The sequence below is a fragment of the Rhinoderma darwinii genome, chromosome 8 (assembly GCF_050947455.1).
Source record: "Rhinoderma darwinii isolate aRhiDar2 chromosome 8, aRhiDar2.hap1, whole genome shotgun sequence".
In the NCBI taxonomy this organism is placed as follows: Eukaryota; Metazoa; Chordata; class Amphibia; order Anura; family Rhinodermatidae; genus Rhinoderma; species Rhinoderma darwinii.
In genome coordinates this window covers 62,211,871-62,232,805 of record NC_134694.1, presented here as the reverse complement: position 1 = coordinate 62,232,805, position 20,935 = coordinate 62,211,871, and the positions used below count along the sequence as shown (strand labels likewise).

At 42.1% G+C, this 20,935-nt stretch overlaps 1 protein-coding gene across 3 annotated transcripts in view; it reads right to left on the bottom strand.

Moving 5' to 3' along the window:
* Positions 1–453: 453 nt before the first annotated feature.
* The window catches only part of KIF4A (kinesin family member 4A), a 51,557-nt gene continuing 31,075 nt past the window's right edge, over positions 454–20,935 (bottom strand). For 2 of the 3 annotated variants that reach the window (XM_075835668.1, XM_075835670.1), the window contains exons 18-31: positions 20,752–20,862; positions 20,594–20,677; positions 20,003–20,116; positions 18,178–18,333; positions 17,189–17,283; positions 16,944–17,076; positions 13,357–13,527; positions 12,640–12,759; positions 8,848–8,925; positions 3,900–4,001; positions 3,660–3,809; positions 3,284–3,400; positions 2,368–2,490; positions 454–1,862 (exon numbers count right to left, since the gene is read on the bottom strand). In XM_075835668.1, the coding sequence (XP_075691783.1) occupies positions 1,665–1,862; positions 2,368–2,490; positions 3,284–3,400; positions 3,660–3,809; positions 3,900–4,001; positions 8,848–8,925; positions 12,640–12,759; positions 13,357–13,527; positions 16,944–17,076; positions 17,189–17,283; positions 18,178–18,333; positions 20,003–20,116; positions 20,594–20,677; positions 20,752–20,862 (1,752 nt within the window). In that variant the 3' untranslated portion in view covers positions 454–1,664. The remainder of the gene's footprint in view (positions 1,863–2,367; positions 2,491–3,283; positions 3,401–3,659; positions 3,810–3,899; positions 4,002–8,847; positions 8,926–12,639; positions 12,760–13,356; positions 13,528–16,943; positions 17,077–17,188; positions 17,284–18,177; positions 18,334–20,002; positions 20,117–20,593; positions 20,678–20,751; positions 20,863–20,935) is intronic. The other variant, XM_075835669.1, reaches the window with a different exon arrangement.

Genomic DNA, 20,935 nt, shown 5'->3' with positions numbered 1-20,935 from the left:
CTTCCAGGTGCTTCGTTTTATGTCATACAAGGAGGAAGGGTGAGTTAGTGCAGAATATTGAACCGGGGGCATATTCATACTACAGTGATGTACAGGATTAAAAGTTTTGATAGAATGATTTGATCAATCTGTACTATATATGTGGTTTGCGAACCACGGTCTAACATCATGGGTACCTGCGAGTATTCCTTCTGTATGTATTGATTCTTCTGACATATGTAATATTGAGTGTATAATGTTATCCTGATGTATGTGATGGTTTGACTCTGACAGTTACTTTTAATAAAACGAGTTTAAAAAAAACGAGTTTAAAAAAAAAAAAATACGATCCTTGTGATTGGAATGCGCCCTTAATTTCATAAACCCACAGACTATTTAAAAAAAATAAAAAATTCCACCAACCAGTGCTCATAACCCTTACAAAACAAGTCCAAATAACTCTAGATCAATGAAAACCGTAATAAAATAGGATTTATTAAATAGCTTGTCAATATGTTGCTAGTCTGATCCTTGTAAACAGGATTTCTGAAAGCCTATAGAAAACAATGGAAGGAAATGATAAACAGTTGAACATTTCATTTTATTAGTAATAACAAATATTAAAAAAAATAAAATCAAACAAATTTTACAAAAACTTGAGGCACTAGAAAAAACAAAAAAAAACAACAATCTTTCACAGCTAAAAGAATCCACAGCTACATCACATAACCTCATAGAATCTGGAAACGGCCTGAAATCACGTAATGCATCCACGCCAAGGCGAAATAGTATAAGGCTTCAACAGCTGAAAGTGTTTATCCGCCATAAGACTTTTGGGCTGTGTTTTCACAACGCGGTCAAATTATTTTTGCCAATATTCGCAGCAAAACCACACCAGTCACAATTTTACAAAGCTGCGCCAAGATGATCTTTAATGCTGTGAATTGCAGTCAAAATGTGTGTTTGCTTTAACGAGTGAACCCAGCCTTAAAGCTGCAACAAAAAAGCAGTCTGAACCCAGCATTAGTTTGTAAATTAGATTAGGGTCTGTCTACCGGAACCCCAACAATCCCAAAATTAAGAGATCCCACCTCAGTGGGTAGGTTGGCTACATCTGCAGTGAAATGAATGGGAGATTTAGAAATGTAAGTATGTTTAGTCTGCTCTTTTCTCCCATTTCTTTACATGTACAGCCACTGCACCAAAGAAGAAGTGATCCTAATGGTTGGTCCCACACTAGTCACATGACTTATGGACATACTATAAAAGTCTGTGCATTGCGGCTGGCCAAGGTACTAAAGAAGATTTCTGCAAAGTTATTCTACATTTCCAAAGTCATTGCTGACCAAGGGAGTTTTCCACAACTTCTTATCACGCTACTTGTCATGAAGTCTAGCCTCATCAGTATAATGGGAGTTGCGGATTAGTAGCTGGAAAAGATTTAGCATTTAAAACCCGTGTGCCATTACTATAAAATCGTACACAACACTGACTTGCCTTCAGACAAACAAATACATACACATATTTACAAGTTTTAGCTATGACTTTGTTACATATAAAATGATCTAACAAACAGTCCACCTATCCTTACATACTAATCATTTTGTTCTATGCTGAGAGTTGAACTAGAACTGTAGAGACTTTTGTACTAACAATGAGAAGCCGGTTATTGTGGACCTCGCCTTTTACTCATCCTCGGTGATTGGTGAACATCCAGAGAAGAAACTGGTATTACTGTTGCAAAGAGCTTTCTTCTTTTTCTTCAGTATTGACATTTGATTTTCTTGTAAGTCTGCAGTCAGTGGCGCTCCGGCGATCATGCTTGGTTTGCGCTGAAGCTTCATGGAGAGTACCTGGCCTATGTCACTTATTTCCCGTAGAACCTATGGAAGTAGTTCATAGTTAAAAACTACATAGAGCCCCTTGTAAAATAATAAGTGAACTTAGTCTTCCCACATTAGTTTCTAAATATTTTAACGGAACCCCGGAACGGAAATGAACAGTGATGTGAACAGGCCCTTAGAAACCTTTTCAGACCTAAAAAAAAACACTGTAAAAGGAAGATGGAGAGGCGAGACAGCTCTCCTTTGACATCTGCCAGCACTGAATGCACTACCTCGCAGTACTAACTTCCCATAATGCAGCATGGCTCACTTCAGAGCACGTATCCGCTTTTGTCCACTTAAGTTTAGTTGTGAGGCAGTCCACTCAATTGATCGCACACAAGGGCAGGCAAATAAATAGCGCACAGTAAATAACTCCTATGGAAATACCAGATGCAGAGATACGGAGATGATTTTAAAACAGAGTGCGCACGCTGCAGTGAAGCCTTTCCCCAGAGCAAGTAGCCATAATGAAAATTGCAACTAGAAGTATACTTTGTCGTACCTTATTGGTGGGTGTGACACAGGGTGGTGTAAAAAATGAGCTTCCAGCCGTTACATCTCCAGGATAATCAATCTTCATCGAGTTTTCAGATTCGCGTGATTGATCCTCACTATTGGTATCATCCTGTCAGTGAAATAATTAAACACATGAGAGAGAGAGCGCGCAAGCTTTAGAGAGCGCGCAAGCTTTAGAGAGCGCGCAAGCTTTAGAGAGCGCGCAAACTTTAGAGAGCGCGCAAACTTTAGAGAGCGCGCAAGCTTTAGAGAGCGCGCAAACTTTAGAGAGCGCGCAAGCGTCAAGCAAACCGCAGCTTACTCTATATTGCAGCAGAGGTAAATAAAAGCAAATCCTTGTAAATTGCCATTTAGAGCACATTTACACATTTTAATACATAGGATTTCTGGCTCGACTATTCGCTAGTGGTCTCAAACCGCGAATGAAGTGTGTTAACCGGAGACGATTCCTCTATATTGCAATGAACTTGTAAGCATAGTCACATGGTAGAGACGCCGGGCACTAAAGTCTAGATGGGTGGTTTTTATCATTCCTGGAAATCTGGCAGATTTCTGGTTGCCTACGAGGTTATAAGTGGCAATTGAAATTAGTCAAAGTGTACGCATTCTAGAAGCATGTAAAGCACGTTTATTAATAGGCGCTAGTGGGAAACTTAAAATCGATTGATTCAAGTGAAGGATCGTTTGAAGAGAATCAAAGGTGGGTTGTTTTTTTTCTGAAGTAAACCAGTTGAGTACAGAATGTGGGGATTTAAGAGGATCCTAACAAAGGGCTAGGGGTGCTGAAGAACCTGCTGGAGTATACAAGGCAATAAAGTGAAACACCGGAAATGTAAACCTGCATTTTAAATTGGTGTTTAGAAGATTTCGTTTTCATTCCAGCCTATTAAAAACAGACTTACCGAGAAGCTATCCCTGTTGCGGCATTTAGAAGGGTCACAGCAACAATCCTCTGAGCAGTTCTGCTTATTTTTCCTACAGCGGCACATTTTATTTCCACAACGCGCTTTACAAGAGCACTATAGTAGCAGGAAAGAGGGGGCACACAAACCGCACTATTACTAATGTCAACGCCTCTCAGGACACAGCCTCAATATCATACCTTAAAAATGAGATGCTGGGTTTACAAACCATGTATATAAATCAGATATATAGCGAATATAGACAAAAAAATAAATAAAAAAAATCCCAGTTCAAATGCTCACTGACGTCTACCTAGTCCATCCAAAGAAAAAAAAAGGAAAGAAAGTCATACAGGGGTTAAAATATTTGGCTTACCCCACTTGGCACTTTCTTGGACAGTTTGCTATTTTGGCTAGGGATCCAGTTTTTGTCACTAAAATCATCTTCAGACTCTCCAGATTCAGATAATAAATCCTCCAAGACAACTATGGCAGACTTTGCTGTTGTTCTACGCAGATTTTTAGGCTGAAATTTAAGATTTTTTAATGTGCATCTAGTTTTACGGACAATCCAGGAACGGCAGACAACCAAAAAAAACAAACAAACAGTGTTTACCTTTGGAGGAACAAAATCAAAGGGAGAATCTGGAGAGCTAATGGCAAGTTTATCAGTAGGGTACATTTTCTTTCCACTTGCAACATGCAGTAGTGCCAACTTCTAAAAAAAAGATAAATATATATTCAAAATGTTGCTACAAAAAAGGATCATACTGGCCACTGTCAGGGTAAACATGGAAGGAGCCGCAGCACTCCAAGGAATACTGTTGACTATCTGTTCAGATTGTGGGGATTCTGTGTTATTCTCCTGGGAAATCTTTGAGAGTAGGAACACACTAGGCGTAAACACTGCGGATTTTCCGCAACATATTTAATTGCGGAAAATGCGCAGCGTATTACAGTAGCAGCAGAGTGGGGGAGATTAACAAAGCGCTCAAAAAAATCATGTAGTCAACTGAACGCAAAAAATGTATTCAACTGTATAGAATAAAGTCGCATAGTATGCCATCGTAAAACGTATATGAAGTAGGGATGCACGATGCATCGAAACTGCGATACGGTTTCGATACTCTGCATCCCCAAACTGTTCGATACCGTTATTTCATGTATTTCGATACCTAGCTGTGCGGCCGCACAGCTCAGTATTGTAACACATGAATGTATGAAAGCGGGGCTGCAGCTGTGTGATAGTCATTGCCGCGCTCCTGAGTCCTGATAAGTGCGCGGGGTCAGGATGATGCGCTGCACTAATGAGCGGCGGCACTGAAGACAGAACATGGTGGGCGCACTGCAAAACACCCCCATGTTCTGTCAGTGCTTGAAACGCCGCTCATTAGTGCAGCGCCGGCCGCATCACCTCATGCTGACCACGCACGCACTTCCTGTCAGGAGCGGGGCAATGGCTGTATTACACAGCCGCAGCCCCGCTCTATAACGGCAGAGATCAGAGAAACCTCTCATCCCCGCCGTTATTCCCGTGAATGCTGCGATCAAAGCTGACTGCAGCATTCAAGAGGAAAACGAGAAGGGGGAGGCCCCTTGGATCGCGTCACAGGGAATTCCTGTGACGCAATTGAGGGACATACCATATATGGGCAGACAGCCCAGGGTCTATTGACGGACGCCAGGACTGTCTGACCATATTTCCTGTTAGGACATACTTAGGTATGTCCTAACAACTGCCTGTGTACTATCAGTACACAGGCTAATATACTGTAATAGAGATATATGCCAGTACATTAAAGTTTAAAAAAATAAAAGCAAAAACAAAGTAAAGTTAAATTTAAAAAAAATACACACACCTTTTTTACAATAAAAATTAAAATAAGGCTAAATACATAAAATTTTCACATATTCAGTATTGGCGCGGCTGTAATAACCTGCACACTAATTTTTTTGCATCATTTATGGTGTACGCTGTAAAAAAAAACAAAAAAAAACGGCTTTCTATGACTTAGTGAGGCACGAGGTGTGATGAATTTAACCTCCATGTGCCTCACATTAATAGTAATTAACCCCATCATGTATCTTACACATTAACCCATTATGCCTGAGACACATGATGGGGTTAATTACTATTAATGTGAGGCACGTGGAGGTTAAATTCATCATCACACCTAGCGTCTCATCAGAAAATGGAAGAATTTTTTTTTTTTATTATTACTGTTGGCAAAGTATCGAAATCGCAATACTAAACGAAGTATCGATATCGAAGTCCAAATTCTGGTATTGTGACATCCCTAATATGAAGTGCACAATTTTTTGCCAAATATCCAAATGCATCCTTCTGACATACCCAATATACATAGGGGCAGATTTTCTAATTCTCGCATTTCATACGCCAGTCTTAAAAAATTAGCCATATTTTACTACTGCGGGCCTCATACTAAGGGTGCACGCCTGCATTTGTTGCATCTTCTACTTTCCATGCACCAGAAAAATAAATCTACACCAGGTACGAGCAGATCTAGATTTCTGCTAGTTTCTAGTGTCAATTATAGTAAAATGTGTTGGGCCGTGGTAACCAAACTTCTGCTAAGCATCATTTTTTTTTTCCAACCCCTTAAAAAAGACCAGGCCAAATTTGACTTTGTAATTTTAGTTTTTTCCTCCCCACCTTCCAAAAGCCATAACTTTTATATTTCTTCGTCGACATAGCCATATGAGGTCTAGTTTTTTGCGCGACAAGTTGTCGTTTTTCATGGCACCATTTATTGTACAGCATAATGTACTAGGAATCTGAAAAGTATATATATATTTGTGGGGTGAAGAGGACAAAAAGCAGAGATTACATAATTTTTTTGGGGAGGTTGGGGGGTTTGTTTTTACGGCATCCATCAGGCGGTAAAAACGACATATTCACCTTATTCTACATGTTGACACCAAATTTATATGTTTTGGCTTTACCCCTTTTTAAAAAAATATAACTATTTGTTATAAAAAAAAAAAGTTGTCCCCATAGTCTGAGCACCATAACTTTTATTTTTCCATCAATTTAGAGGTGCGAGGGCTTAAGTTTGGCAGGGCGAGCTGTAGTTTTCACCGATAGCATTTTGGGGTACATGCGACTTTTTATTCCTTTTTTAGGAGAGCAAAACAGCAATTTCTCTCTTTTTTTATGTATTTCACCAAGCGGGTTAAATAACGCTATATTGTGATAGTTCGGACCTTTACAGACGCGGAGATACCAGTTATGTTTACTTATTTCGCTTTTTTAACATTGCTTTTAGGGAAAATTGGAAAAGGGGGGATTTTTGAACTTTAGTTTTATTTTTTTTGGAAAATCTTTATTTAACTGCTTACTTTTTTAGTCCCCCTAGGGGACTTAAAGCAGCAATTGTTGGATTGCTTGCATGATATGCTGCAATACTAATGCCAGAGGAAGGGCTTCAAAGGAGTACAAAGATGGCAGACAAGGGGGCCTCTTCATTAGGCCCCCAGGCTGCCATAACACCCGTAGTCACCGGCCGGGGGGGGGCACGATGCAGTGTTCGAGGGGGCGGCCCCCTGATTCTAACACTTCAGTCGCGATTGACAGCAGCATTTAAGGTGTTAAACGGGCAGAACCAAAGTGATCTTTGATTCCGCCTGTTGTAGTGAGGTGTCAGCTGTATAACACAGCCGTCACCCGCTGAGTATAAAGCGAGCTCAGCCTGTGAGCCAGCCCCATACTTCCCCTTAACAGCTGCCGTGTACCAGTACGCGACATGTCGTTAAGGGGATAAAGTGCAATTAGCTGCGAACAATAAGTCACAGTACCCCCCTAAATTTCTATATTTATTTCATGCCTGTCCTATTGTATTATCTAGACAATTTTTTATTTATTTTTCTTTAAAAAAAAAGGCTTGACCGTGTTTTATGGTCTTTTCACTGGCAGGGTAGAGTCCCTAGGTTTAGTCTTGGCTACTACAGGTTCCTAAACACATGGGGGGAAATAGCGGCACCAAACCTTTATCTGTATTACCTGGCATCTCAACTGGTGCTTGCACCGTGGTGGATAGATATCGATTTGAGTAATACAGCCACTGCACTTGCACTTATGACATCTTATGAAAGTCCTACGAATTTACTTTATAGATTCAAATCCTGGGATAGTGTACCTCCCCCGCTTCAGACGGTGGCTGTAGCATGGAAGGCAGCTCATGCTATGATTAAGGTCACAACGGTCCCATTGTACTCCCCTAGAATTCAGAATAATCCTTGGTTGCCCCATTTTGAATCATTGCCGGGGATGTAGTCGAGGGCCAGGGTAAAGCTCCTGAGTCAATTGTCCGAGGAAAACGCCGGCTATCTATCCTTTTCTGAACTTAGTGGAAAAAGACCTTCTGCAAAAGCTCAAATCTATCTCGTTAAGTCATGCTTGGTTTGCCCAATTTGGTTCTGTCGCCTCAGTTGGGGTTTTCTAGACTGGCGCACCCTCTGGGGGCCCCGGCCCTTTCAAAAGGTCCTTGCTCATATATATGCCTTATTGCTGTCCTTTGGCCAACGACCTATTGATAAAGCCTTTACTCGGTGGAAGGGGGATATCCCTGATCTGGAAGAGGAGTGGAGGGTGGTAGAACTGTAATTTTTTGATTCGGTTACTAGTGCAAGAGATTTTCTGATACAATCTCTGTTTCTGCATCGGATTTACTATACACCAGCCAGACTCCAGAGGATTGGGATGCATTCTTCGGGTAGCGATTTTAGATGCCAGTTGGAAGTAGGTACATATATACACTGCGTATGGATATGTCCCAGGAGGTAGTAGAATTTCTTCACACCCACTTTGAACTTCCAAGGCTGCTTGCCCCTCAGGTGTGTCTCTTGGGTATCATAAATGATGTCGTAGAGAATTACTATGAATTTTTTTTTTTTCGTTTTGTTCTATTCTGCGCTAGAAAGATGGGGATTATGGCTTGGAAGGCCACGGAGGGCCCTAGGTTGGCTCACTGGAAGCAAATAGTCAATAAATATGTACTCATGTATCGTAAACTACATTTAAACAGAAATTGTCCGGATAAATTTGATAAGATCTGGTCCAGATGGTTGGAGACATCCGAATCTGTGGTTTAAGGGTGTAAAAAATTCTGGTTGGATTGGGAGGGGTTGGGAAGAATGGGGCATGGGATGAATGTGGTATGACTTGTTTTCTAGTAAGGCATTGAAAGAGCACACTTCACTATTCCTAATTCACTGGGGAAGTATGTTATATACGTGCTACATCTCTTCTGATATTATTGCAGTATGGTGCCTATCAGATGTTTTATAATTTGTCTTGTTTCTATTTTATTTACTGTACTTGTTTTGTAATGTAACAAATTGCAGAAGTTTAGAAAAAATAAAGCCTTTTAATAAAATAAAATAAAAAACGTCACAAATTATTGCGCAAATATGGTGTGAACGTAATAATTTGTTACTTTTAAGAGCAAAATAATAAAATTACTAAATGTAAGGCCGTTCATAAACACCCCCCCCCCCCCCCCCTTCATGTAAAAGGTGCATAAGTCTTCTATATTTTTACTTACTTGTTTGTACAAATCATTTTCTTGGATGAGTTGTTGGTTTTTCTCACAAAGCTCCTTCATTTTTCCAACTTCTTCATCCTTAGGAGAAATACAGAATGGTTTGGAACAAGTCAAGACGACATGACACCTTTTGAAGTAATACAGTTACCAATACTATCAATTTCAGTATAGACATCAGTTTAGCTCAGGGGTCTCGAACTCGGCCGGATAAGTGGGCCACATAAGGAAAAAATTTGAAGTTGACGGGCCGCATTTCAACAATCCAGTTTAAGTCTCGGGAGACGCCGCCACAGTGCCATATATGGACAGTGATGTCAGGGGCTTGCCCAGAGCTGGAGTCCCGGAGCAGAGCCGCTTCTAGCACACTGCCTAGAACTCCAGCTGTGCTCCTGACATCACTGTCCAGCTCTGGGGAAGCCCTAGACAGCCAAGTCCATATGTGGACAGCGCTGTCAGGGGATCCCACAGAGTCCCGGAGCAGAGCCTATACTAGCGCTCTGCCCGTAACACAGCTCTGGGGAAGACCCTGATAAAACTGTCCATATATGGACAGCGATGTCAGGGAATTCCAGAGTCTTGGAGCAGAGCCATTACTAGCGGTAATGTGTCCCGCGGGCCGCAGATGATAGCCTCAGGGGTCACATGCGGCCCGCGTGCTTGAGAACCCTGGTTTAGCCATTCTAGTGGTAGAAGGCTGTAATACTGTGAGCCGCCCCTAGACGATTCACAGTAGGAGCAAGAAACTAAGGATCAGCGGCACACGAGCACCCCTACACACAAACCTCAAACATGCAACTGTGCCACACACACACACACCATACACAGATCAAACATGGCAGCCCGAGTACAGTAAAAGTATTTAAATAATTTTGTGAAAAAATAAACACTTTAATGTACTGGGGCTGCCATGTTTGATTCAATCTGTGTATGTCTTGTGTGTGGTGGGGGTGTGTGTGGCAGAGTTGCATGTTTGAGGTTTGTATGTGGGGGTGCTCGTGTGCCGCTGATCCTTAGATTCTTGCTCCTACTGTGAATCATCCTCTGGGGCGGCTCACAGTAGGATCAAGGGATGCAGCAGCGGTGCTGGCCGCTGTTCCTTCCGAACAGCAGAGGTGGCTATGAAGGATCAGTGGCGCTCTCCTTTATAGCCGCCAATCAGCTGTTTTGAAGGAACAGCGTCGAGCACCGCTGCCACGTCCCTTGATCCTAGAGGGCAATTCACAGTAGAAACAAGAAATGAAGCAGCAGCGTACTAGCGCCGCTGATCCTTCAAAACCACTGACATGCATCTTTTTTTTTTCTAACAAAACTTTTAATCCAGTTCAGCACGAAACCAGTAATAATGTGCCCACATATCAATATTCTGTAATAGCACACCAACCATCTCGTACGGCAAAGAAAAGAGCACTTGGATGTGCCATCCACCCGAGTCCTTTACCCACTTCCACCCCCAGCTTGAATCAGAGCAGCAGATAGCCCTTCGACTGTACAGTGAGTGAGATTCGATGAGCACCAGCCACTCCAGATCAGATCGAATTTAGCTGGCTTCCCCCGATGTTTATACACTATTTTCTCAAATGGAAGTATGTCATTGACCAATTTACGCCATTGCGCTACTGTCGGTGCCCTATCCGCCATCCATCTCATGGCCACCGCCTTCCTTGCCATAAATAGCGATTCTCTGAGGAAAGCCCTCTCATATATTGACCATTGCTCCTCAGAAAGCAGTCCCAGCAAACACACCTCCGGCCTGCAAGGTATCGTCCTTCCCAGCACTGCCGTCAATAATGCAACCACCTCCTCCCAAAAGCTAAGAATCCAGTGGCAACCCCACATTAGGTGAATAAAATCAGCCCGTACCTCTCCACACCTATGACATTGTGAGGATGCCATCCTTCCCATACGATGTAACCTTTCGGGCATTACTGACATGCATCTTTGAAGGATCAGCGGCACTCATACGCTGCTGCTCCTTCATTCCTTACTCCAACTGAATTGTCCTCTACCAAGTGAATAGGAAGAGGCTGTAATACTGTGAACAGCTGCTATAAAGGTGATTTACAGTATGAGTAAGGAATGAAGGAGAAGCGGCGTGTGAGTGCCGCTGATCCTGCAAAGCCACCAATCCGCTTTTTCGAAGGATCAGCACTGATAGGTGGCTTTGCAGGATCAGCGGCACTCACCGCTGCTCCTTCATTCCTTGCTCCTACTGTGAATCACTAACTACATGGCGACTCACAGAAGGAGCAAGGAATGAAGCAGTAGCAGATTACTAACCTTATTTTGTTTGTTTGTTTTGCAGGTTCCACTGGACCAAGTCAGATTCATTGAACTACTCCGATCTTTTTATAAACTGGTGAAAGAGGGTTGTGTGGGGGGAGGTTTTTTTTCCAATATAAAAGTTTGTCGGTGTTTAATACTTTATTAGTGCCTTAATAATGGCCGTTGTCTGTTTGACAACATCCATTGCTAAGATGGGGCGTAACGTTAATATGTCAGTATAAGACAGCACAGTGAATAACAGAGTGGTCAGCGTCATGCACTCCCCTGTACAACGCCCACTTGGTCTAAAGTAAAAACACGCCCACTTGGGCATTAAGACAGTAATTAGCATAAAGCAAAAGATTGCGCCGAACGTGGTAAAAATAGATGGTTTTTCTAAATAAAAAGCACTGCTGTCACCTACATTATAGCGCCGATCTCCTTATGTAGGCGATAGGGCACTTATAATGTGGTGACAGTCTTTAAAAAAAATAATCTTACGTACCGATAAAAGCTACAGATCCTGCAAAAAAATAAGCTGACCACTCAAATCGACAAAAAAATAAATAAATTATGGCTTTATGTGGTGATCTTTATAGCACTGGCAGGTGACCGGAAGTTTAGTTGCACAGCCTGCTTTGATGACTATACGGCTTGTCATGTGACCAATCTCTCTGTACTCCATGTACAAGCAGGAGCAGCAGTACATGGAGTACAGCAGGCTTGGTCACGTGACAACGAGTTGTGTATTCAGAGATAGACTTCTGGTGCTCTGGAAGCACCATCTTTAAAAACTGCAGAATCAGCGCGACAGGGGACCGGAATGTATATTACTGGGTGTACTCAAACACGGCAGTGAGTAGACTAATCATTTTTGCTACCCGCATAACTCTTAAGAACTTCCCAACGAACGCTGAAATCATCCGTGTGACGGCCGTCGCACGGCTGCATGTTTTTCTATGAAGCTAGTCCCACGGCTGTTTTGTCGGATTGCGTGAACGGCCCGTGAAAAAAATAAAAAAAAATAGGACATGTCCTATTTTTACGGTTCCCATAATATACTCAAGTGTGAGGGGGTACAGTGAAAACGGGTCCCGGACTGGTGCAAATCGGCTGTGAAAAAGTGTTTTCACTGCCATTTTTTCTTCATGCCCTCATTTCACCGCTAACATTTCCATTAAATACGGACCGAGTTACAGCAGATACGCTTTAGATTCGAACATGGTGCTAGTTCTCGGAGATTGTATGCACATTTATCAAACATATCTTTGTATTTTCTTTATATTGTTTTACCAAGAGTTTCATCCTGATCTTCCCACTACCATTTCCTCTGTTGCTTCAAAGAGGGGTCTAATGGTCATGGAGGGCGGACATCAGATTTATTTGCATTGCACTACGACTACTCCCATAGTATTATCTGAAAATGTTGACTGCATAAACTCAACTTCTCATCAATCTGGAAGATTCGCGCTTGCAAACAAATATTCTGGGATTAACTTGTATACACTGGACTCCATAAATGTCATTTACCTGGAACTTCAGCCTTTCCAACAGCTGTTTCTCCTTCTCGGTCACTCGGTCCTCAGTAGGTTCTACCACCTCAAGGGCTATTGGCTGCTTCTGCCGTAATTGGCTCAGCAAGTAAAGTATCTGAGGAACAGAAATAATGATACCCAGACCATGTAAACCATTCAAGCCCCTCTTTTTTAAAAGTGTATGTTTGGTGATTTTAACAATTTTTCTAATATACATTAAATATCTTATTTAATTTTAACACTGCAGCTTCTGTGTATCCACTATACATAGAAGCTGCATAATGCCGCTGTAAGCCGAATCAGTTAACTGCTACGGCGGCTTGGCTGACCGCAGTTCTGGTGTGCTCTGGAATGATTTCCTACGCTGCATTATGATCAAGTCTAAGTGGATGCACTTTGACTTGATCAGAACTGCGCTTAGAAAATTGCTTAGGAGCACGCAGGAGCCGCTGTCTGTGCAGCTCACTGATGGATTCGGCTCAGAACTGCTTTCAGCAGCGTTTATGTACTACGTTACATCGAAGTGAAAAAGGTGCCGATAGCATTTATAGGGGTTATACTGGATTAGAAAAAAAAAGCTTCCCCAGAAATACTTTTCTACTCTTGTATAAACCCTTTAAAAAGGCTCAATGTAGAACAGACACCGTTTTATATTCTATACATAACGGTCCACAGATCATTGACTTGCTTGAGATGATCTCATTAGATGTACCTTCTCCTGGTGCTGCTGTTCAAGCTCAACAAGCTGACTTTGGTGCTCCGTCTCCAATTCAGCCATCTGATTTCGTTCCTCAAATATTACCTTCTGCAAATCAGCCGCATTAGCCTTGCTTTGTTTGAGACTGCTTTCCAGCTTACTAATCTGAACTTTAGCAGAAACCAACTAATATTGTAGAGCGAAAGGGAGAAAAAAAAGAAACCGATGTGAAGCCATTAAAACAAAATGCACAAGCATTTAATTGCATATATCAATTTTAATTAGGCAAGAAGACTATTGTGGTGGGAGATTGACAGCTTTATGTCACTTGTGGTGTAAAAGCAGCAAATTTCAGCACACGCCAGGTTTGTGGTAAAATTTGCAACTTCTCTCCTCTTGACACTTTTGAAAAGTAGGTGGCGTTAACTGGAAGGGGCATAGTCACCATGTGCCACCAGATTTATAACTTACCAGAATATAGCACAAATATAGAACTGCTCATAGCAGTTCAATTTAAGTCATTATAAACAGCCAAAAGTACGCCAAATTTTTTAAGGGTGCGCATTAAAAAGTGGTGGGTACAATTTCATGTGTAGCCCGGAGCTTCTCTCTAAAAGGGAGTATGATATTTTAGGCTAAGAAACAGCAGACCCCGCTAGTTAGCAATAGGGTAAAGGAGTAGGAACATCTTAGTGTTAGGGTAAGGCCACATGGAGCGGCCATGACACTCGTGACGCGGCCTACAACCGCGCTGGCACTATGTTAGATGTGGCTGTCCATCACTAGTTAAGGGGTATACCGGTTACAAATTACCCCTATCCATAGAGTAAGAGGTAACTTGCTGATCAGTGGGTGTCTGACAGCTGACCCCCCAACGTTTGCGAAAGCGGAGCCTGAAGTTTGAACAGTGCGGCACGTTGCTTATGTGCACTGCCGCTCCATTCATTTTCTATGGGATAGCCGGAGATAGCCGAGTGCAGTGTTCATTTTTTCCGGCGCTGCCATAGAGAATGACTGGAGCAGCAGTGCACATGAGCGACCTGCCACACGGTTCAAGCTTGGGGTTCGGGCTCCCCGTTCTCATATACGAGATAGGGGGTAACTTGTTGTAACCTGCAAAACCATGCGGCCACAAAGGGTGTATTAATTCATGGCCGCACGATTTTGCAGATAAAGGGACGTCTTACCCGAATTAACATGCGGCCACTAACATGGAGCCGGCGCGGTTGTTGGCTGCGTTGCGACCTGGTCCGTGTGGCCTTACCCTTAAAGATCGGATTGCTAGCATTAGGGAAGAAAATTTTCCACTGCACACCATATGCAAAGTAACTTTACTGAGCTTTAGGGTATGTTCACATGCAGAGTCATAAACGTCTCAAAATACGGAGCGGTTTTCAAGAGAACACAGCTCCTGATTTTCAGACTTTTGTGCCACTAGCGATTTTCGCTGCATTTTTTACAGCTGTTTTTGAAACTTTTTTAAATAGTCTATGGAAAACTGCTCCAAAAACGTCCCTAGAAGTGTCCTGCACTTATTTTTCACAGCCGTTTTTTTACGCGTAAAAACGCTGCGAAAAACGCTCCGTCGGAAGAGAATGCCGTTTTCCCATTGAAATCAATGGGCAGATGTTTGGAGGCATTCTGCTTCCGATTTTTCAGGCGTTTACGGCCGAAAATAGGCCGTGTGAACATACCCTTAAAGTATAGCTAACATTTGACAAACTTCTGATACGTCAGAAGTTTGGATTGGTGGGGTCTGAGCACTCGCTAGAACGAAGCAGCTGAATCACTCGTGTGAGCGCTCAGCCGCTTCTGGTCTGTTGGGCTTTTTCCGGAAAGCCAATATAAATCGGAGTATGGGCTCAGACATTCTATTGAGTCCGTACACCAATACATTTAGTTCCAGAAGAAAAAAAAAACGTACCAAGCCGGAGCGGATGAGCGCTCACGAGCACTTCAGCTGCTTCGTTCTAGCGATTGGTGGGGGTCTCAGTGCTCTGACCCCCACCAATCCAAACTTCTGACATGTCACAAGTTTGTCAAACGTTTAGCTACACTTTAACTACTCACCACCTGCAGTTGATTTTCGGCTTTTCTTGTCTTCAGTGTCAAAAGCAGAGCCACCAAACAACTGCAAAGGGGAGTGATTAGAGCTCTAGATGCCAGACACTTCCTGGTTTGGCTGACACAAAAACCGTTTGCACATGGTGCACAGCGGAATAAATAATTTTTTGTTTTACCCTGCTGCAAGCCCCAAGATATTCAACAGCGGTATGTTTCCAATCCTTAATGCCATCATTAAAATAGCAGGGTCAGCACTTTGCTATAATAAAATCTCATGAGAGACTCCCTTTAAGGGGTTTTCTCATCAGACACATTTATGACATATCCACAGGATGTCAAATATCAGATAGATGCGAGTCCCACCTCTGGGATCCACACCTATCTCTATAATGGGGCCCCCTAAACCCTGTTCTACTGCTTTGTGTTGTGGCTGAAGCGTGCGACTCCCAACCATGAATTATGGAAACCGCATAGCTCGTTGAGCTACGTGGTTTCCGTAAGTCCCATAGTAGTGAATGGTGGTTACGGTAGAACGCAAGCTACACTGCGAGCTAGGCAGCCTATTCCCTCATGGTTGGGAATCACATTCTTCAACCACAACACAAAGCAGTAGAACAGGGTTTATGGGACCAGAGTTGGGACCTGCATCTGAGATATCCTGTGGATATGTTTAAAGTCTCGGATCCAGCCCAATTACAGGCCTTAAAGAGGAGCGGTCACCCCTCCTGACAGGTTTTATTTAGTAAGAACTTGTATTCCATGAAATAATTCTGGAACATCTTTTCTTATAATGGTATGTTCAGACGTAGTGACCAAAAACGTCTGAAAATACGGAGCTGTTTTCAGGCGAACAGCTCCTGATTTTCAGACGTTTTTTTTTTTTAACAACTCGCCTTTTTCGCTGCTTTTTTACGGCCATTTCTGGAGCCGTTTTTCAATGGAGTCAATGAAAAACGCCTCCAAAAACATTCCAAGAAGTGTCCTGCATTACTTTTGACAAGCAGTCATTTTACGTGCCGTATTTTGAGAGCGACGCGTAAAATAAAGGCTCGTGGGAACAGAACATCGTAATTCCCATTGAAAGCATTGGGCAGATGTTTGTAGGCGTATTTGAGGCTTTTTTTCCAGGCGTAATTCGAGACAAAATGCCCGAATTGAACATACCCTAACTGTGTTGGGACGTTCCTCGATTATTCCTCCTAGAAATGTATGAATACCAGTGGTCATTCCCCTTGTCAATAGGGTGTGTCCCTACAGTCTGTCAGAACTGATTGGACATTGTCAGTCTATGTAAGGACACACCCCCTCCAACTGCTAACACCGTCAATTTATTCATACATTTCTAGGAGGAAGAATAGAGGAATGGAATGCTCCAGAATTCTTACTTCATGTGGAATACAAGTATCTTACTAAAACAGACATTTTCAGGAGAGTTAACAGGTCCTCTTTAAGAGGCTTATCAAAGATCATGATCTGAATATTTTTTCCACGGCGGGGGTGGGAAAGCGGTTTAATTACTGACACAATGAACAACCTACCTCAGCCATCAAGTATTTTAGGGCACACTTTGCTTCCATAAGGTTAGTGATTGTTTCCCATCTTCGCTTCACTCGCTCTTCCTCACTGTCAGCATCCAACAACTTTTGCTGAAGATCAGCTATCTGCGCACTCCTATTTAAAAAAACAAAACATTAACAGATTAAATGGAATATTTATTTTTTTAAAAAGCTATTTTATTTATACACATAAATCCAGACAAAATTATCCAGAGCTGGTAAAATACCTGAGCTCAATTTCAGTCTCCAGGCTCTCAATCTGCTTGATGACCGAAGCTTCATCTTCCATGTTCTCAAGCTCTGCCACCGTGTATGTCCGTCTCTTAAGTAAAACAGAGGAATAGGTTTATTCATTATTTTTTCCAAAAGCTTCAAGCAAAGACACGTCCTCCCCCTTGACCCCCATGAATGCCGGTCTGATTAGACTATTTGGATATCCTAGTGAGTAACAAACCAAATCCATGCTAGCAACAGCCTAAGTGACCTCTACAATCTTCAGTTTTCCGATACACATAAGTGTATAACATACCCCATTATCAGCTATCTAAAGTTTTGTTTTTTTCCTCCTTAACAGGACTACATATTTAAAGAGGCTCTGTCACCAGATTATAATTTGACTATCTCCTACATAATCTGATTGGCGCTGTAATGTAGATAACAGCAATGGTTTTTATTTTGAAAAACAATCATTTTTGAGCAAGTTATGAACCATTTTAGATTTAGTTTCTTAAAGACCAACTGGGCGTGTTTTTACTTTTGACCAAGTGGGTGTTGTAAAGAAGTGTATGAGGCTGACCAATCAGTGACCAATCAGCTTCATACACTTCTCATTGTTCCAGCCCAGCTTCTTTCACTGCATCATGTTGGGCTGGAACAATGAGAAGTGCATGACACTGATTAGTCACTGATTGGTCAGCCTCATACACTCCTCTGTACAACACCCAGTTGGTAAAAAGTAAAAACACGACCAGTTGGTCTTTAAGAAACTAAATCTAAAATAGCTCATAACTTGCTCAAAAATGATTGTTTTTCAAAATAAAAACCACTGCTGTTATCTACATTCCAGCGCCGATCAGATTATGTAGGAGTTAGAGCATTTATAATGTGGTGACAGAGCCTCTTTAACATCAGTTTTATTTTATGTAAATGTCACCATTACCAGGTAGGGGCATCTTATTTGAAATGCAATATTTAGGCAACTATATGCTGTACTTACCCGGATTTTAGCAGGTATGCGCTCTCCAGTATCCTTTTTCTGCTTGAGCTGTGCGATATCATGGGCTAGAATCTTTCGGTCCTCAAGGAGGTCATTAAGGTGTCTCTGAGCTTCCTCTGTACTAACAAGGACTTCTACCTCATCGGCCAGCCAACTCTATGACGACAAAATTTACCATTACACCAAGATATAGGTTTTCAGCAGAACCAATGTGTATAGGTACTAAACTACAGTACTTGGATATGCAAATCGGCATTTCTCGTCCCCATTATAACACCCCCGATCCTCTTTTTGCAGGACACATGGCTTTTTTTTGGGGAGAAATGGTCAGTAACAAAAAAACAAAAAGGTTTTCCTTATTTTTCATGTTCTGTTTGTTCAATGATTATGTACCCCAAAATATAATCCTCTCATCTCTATGTGCGGGAGAATGTCAAATATGTACATTGTGCAACATATGACCTCGCTATAGGAGCGAGTACAAAAACCCAATATTAGCTTTGCCTTCACCCTCCCATAGCTATAGATGCAGCTTCTGTACACGGAAGATAATCATTCAAGTACAGACATTTTTAGTAAAGGTGAACATGTAGATCAGCCATGGTAGAACAGACTAAAATTAATCTCCGAGGGTAAATTTATGTTTAGTGCAATGTACATTCTGCCTGACGGGAACATATTAACCCCTGGGGACCTGATGTCCATGCAAAACTTACAGAATGTCTAAAATTGGTTCCCGTGGAGTTGGATAGGTGTGCACTCTTTGGGGGTGGGGGTGGGGGGGTGTTTATTTTTTTGTACCTTTTTTAGAACATTTTACTGTATTTATGCATTTTCTTTTTTTTAACTATATGGGCACATGTTATCAGGGAACACGTTATCTAGGTATTCCCTACATTCCCTATATACAGATCACCGGCAACAGTGATGTAATTGTAACAGTCCATGAGATCAGTGACCTGCTTAGGGGCCGTTCACATGTATCCATTGTCCCTTTGTTTCTCTGACATGTTGCAGAAATGCCGGAGGGAAGCGGATGCTAGAACGGATCCCATAGCTTTCTATAGGATCTGTTCTGGCACATGGGACATAAGTTGTGCCGCCGTATGGTGCCTAACCTGTGCAGGAGCCAGATCCAAACACGTTACCTGCAGCGTATTTGGTGTCCGGCTCCCTGGGAGATCCGGCGCCGTATCCTATTTAACATCTGGTTCAGCAAGTTCAATGCTAGGTGCTGCCTCATCCACCTTCCAGCAGCACTCTATGGGAATCCCCGGTCAGAGCACTGCTGGCGCTATGGCCGGGGATCAGGAGCAGAAATTAGTGCCACCCACTAATAAAATTAAAGGGCAAATGGATTTATGCACTATAGCATATGCATTTTAAGTATACAACATAAACCCATATCACGGTCCATACGGTTCTGTACTGGGTGCTTTATATCACACTGTATTCTTCTTTGCAGCACTGAAACTGGAAAAAAAGGAGCAAATGGTCCAATATACACTCTCCTTTTTTGTTTTTAAATAAAATAAAAACCCACGGCTTCACAACAGTGAGGCAGCATGCATGCCCTCTTTGAAATCTACAGTATGGCAGTTTTTCTGGGCATGAGCATCATGCGGTCTCCATACGTATCCAGCGATTTTCTCCTAGAAGCAATGCTTCTATGGGAGAACACCCATACCAACTCTAAATAAAAAGTTTCATCCAGTACCGAATAGTAAAAAAACAAAAAACCTGACCCTATATAAAATATGAGGCATATGGAGGTATGGCATGTGCAAGAGCTTTAAACAGAACTGCTGAGGCCTAATTCACACACCTTGACTCTAGCTGACGCTCCCTCCATTCCTTTGTTTGGAGCATCTTTACGCCTATCCATAGCTTCCTTCTGTCTTAGCAGAGCTTCCTTCAACCTCTTATTTGCAGTTGATGCCTGAAAACAGAATAAATAAAATCACTAAGGCTACATTCACATGAGCGTGACAGATTTACGTAAAATCCGGTTGTATATCTGCCCGTGTGCGTTGTGGTATGCAGTGTGCTTTGCGAGTGGCATGTGTTTTTCATGCACTTGCAAGCATTTTTTTCTCCCCTCAATGTAATGGATGCGTAAGACACGGACAGCACACGGCTGTAGTCTGTGTGCTGTCATGGTTTTCACGTACCCATTGACTTCAATGGGCAGCTAGATGTGTGAAAACGCACCAATATAGGTCATGCAGTTATGAAACAGACACTCGCTGCGTGAAAACTCCTGCGTGTGTGAAGGACCCCATTGAAATCAATGGGGCCGCGTACTGTGCATGGTTTCAACGCACAGCACACGGACAAGATTCACGCTCGTCTGAATGAGCCCTTCGTATATACTACAGATTTTATTACTCAAGAATGCCACTGGCATAATACTAACTTCTTCTGTTTTTCTACGTAGTACATTTGCTTGCTTCTGGAAATCTCTTTCCAATTTTAGTAGTTCGTATTGCCGCTTACGGTCCTAAGAAGATAAACATTGTTTGAAAGAAGAATAGAAACACTGTACATTAATTATAATAATTCACTCCAACTTACTTTCTCCTTAAGCTGAATCACTTCTTTCGTTTTCTGTTGTTTAAAAGAGCGGAACTTTTCAGCATCATCCTTCATCTGCCTCATAAGCTGTACCCTCTGCGTTTTCATTGCCTATACAAAACAAGACTGACCGCATTAATATTTACCATCAACCAGCTAAAAATAAAATTGGATGTGTTGAGTT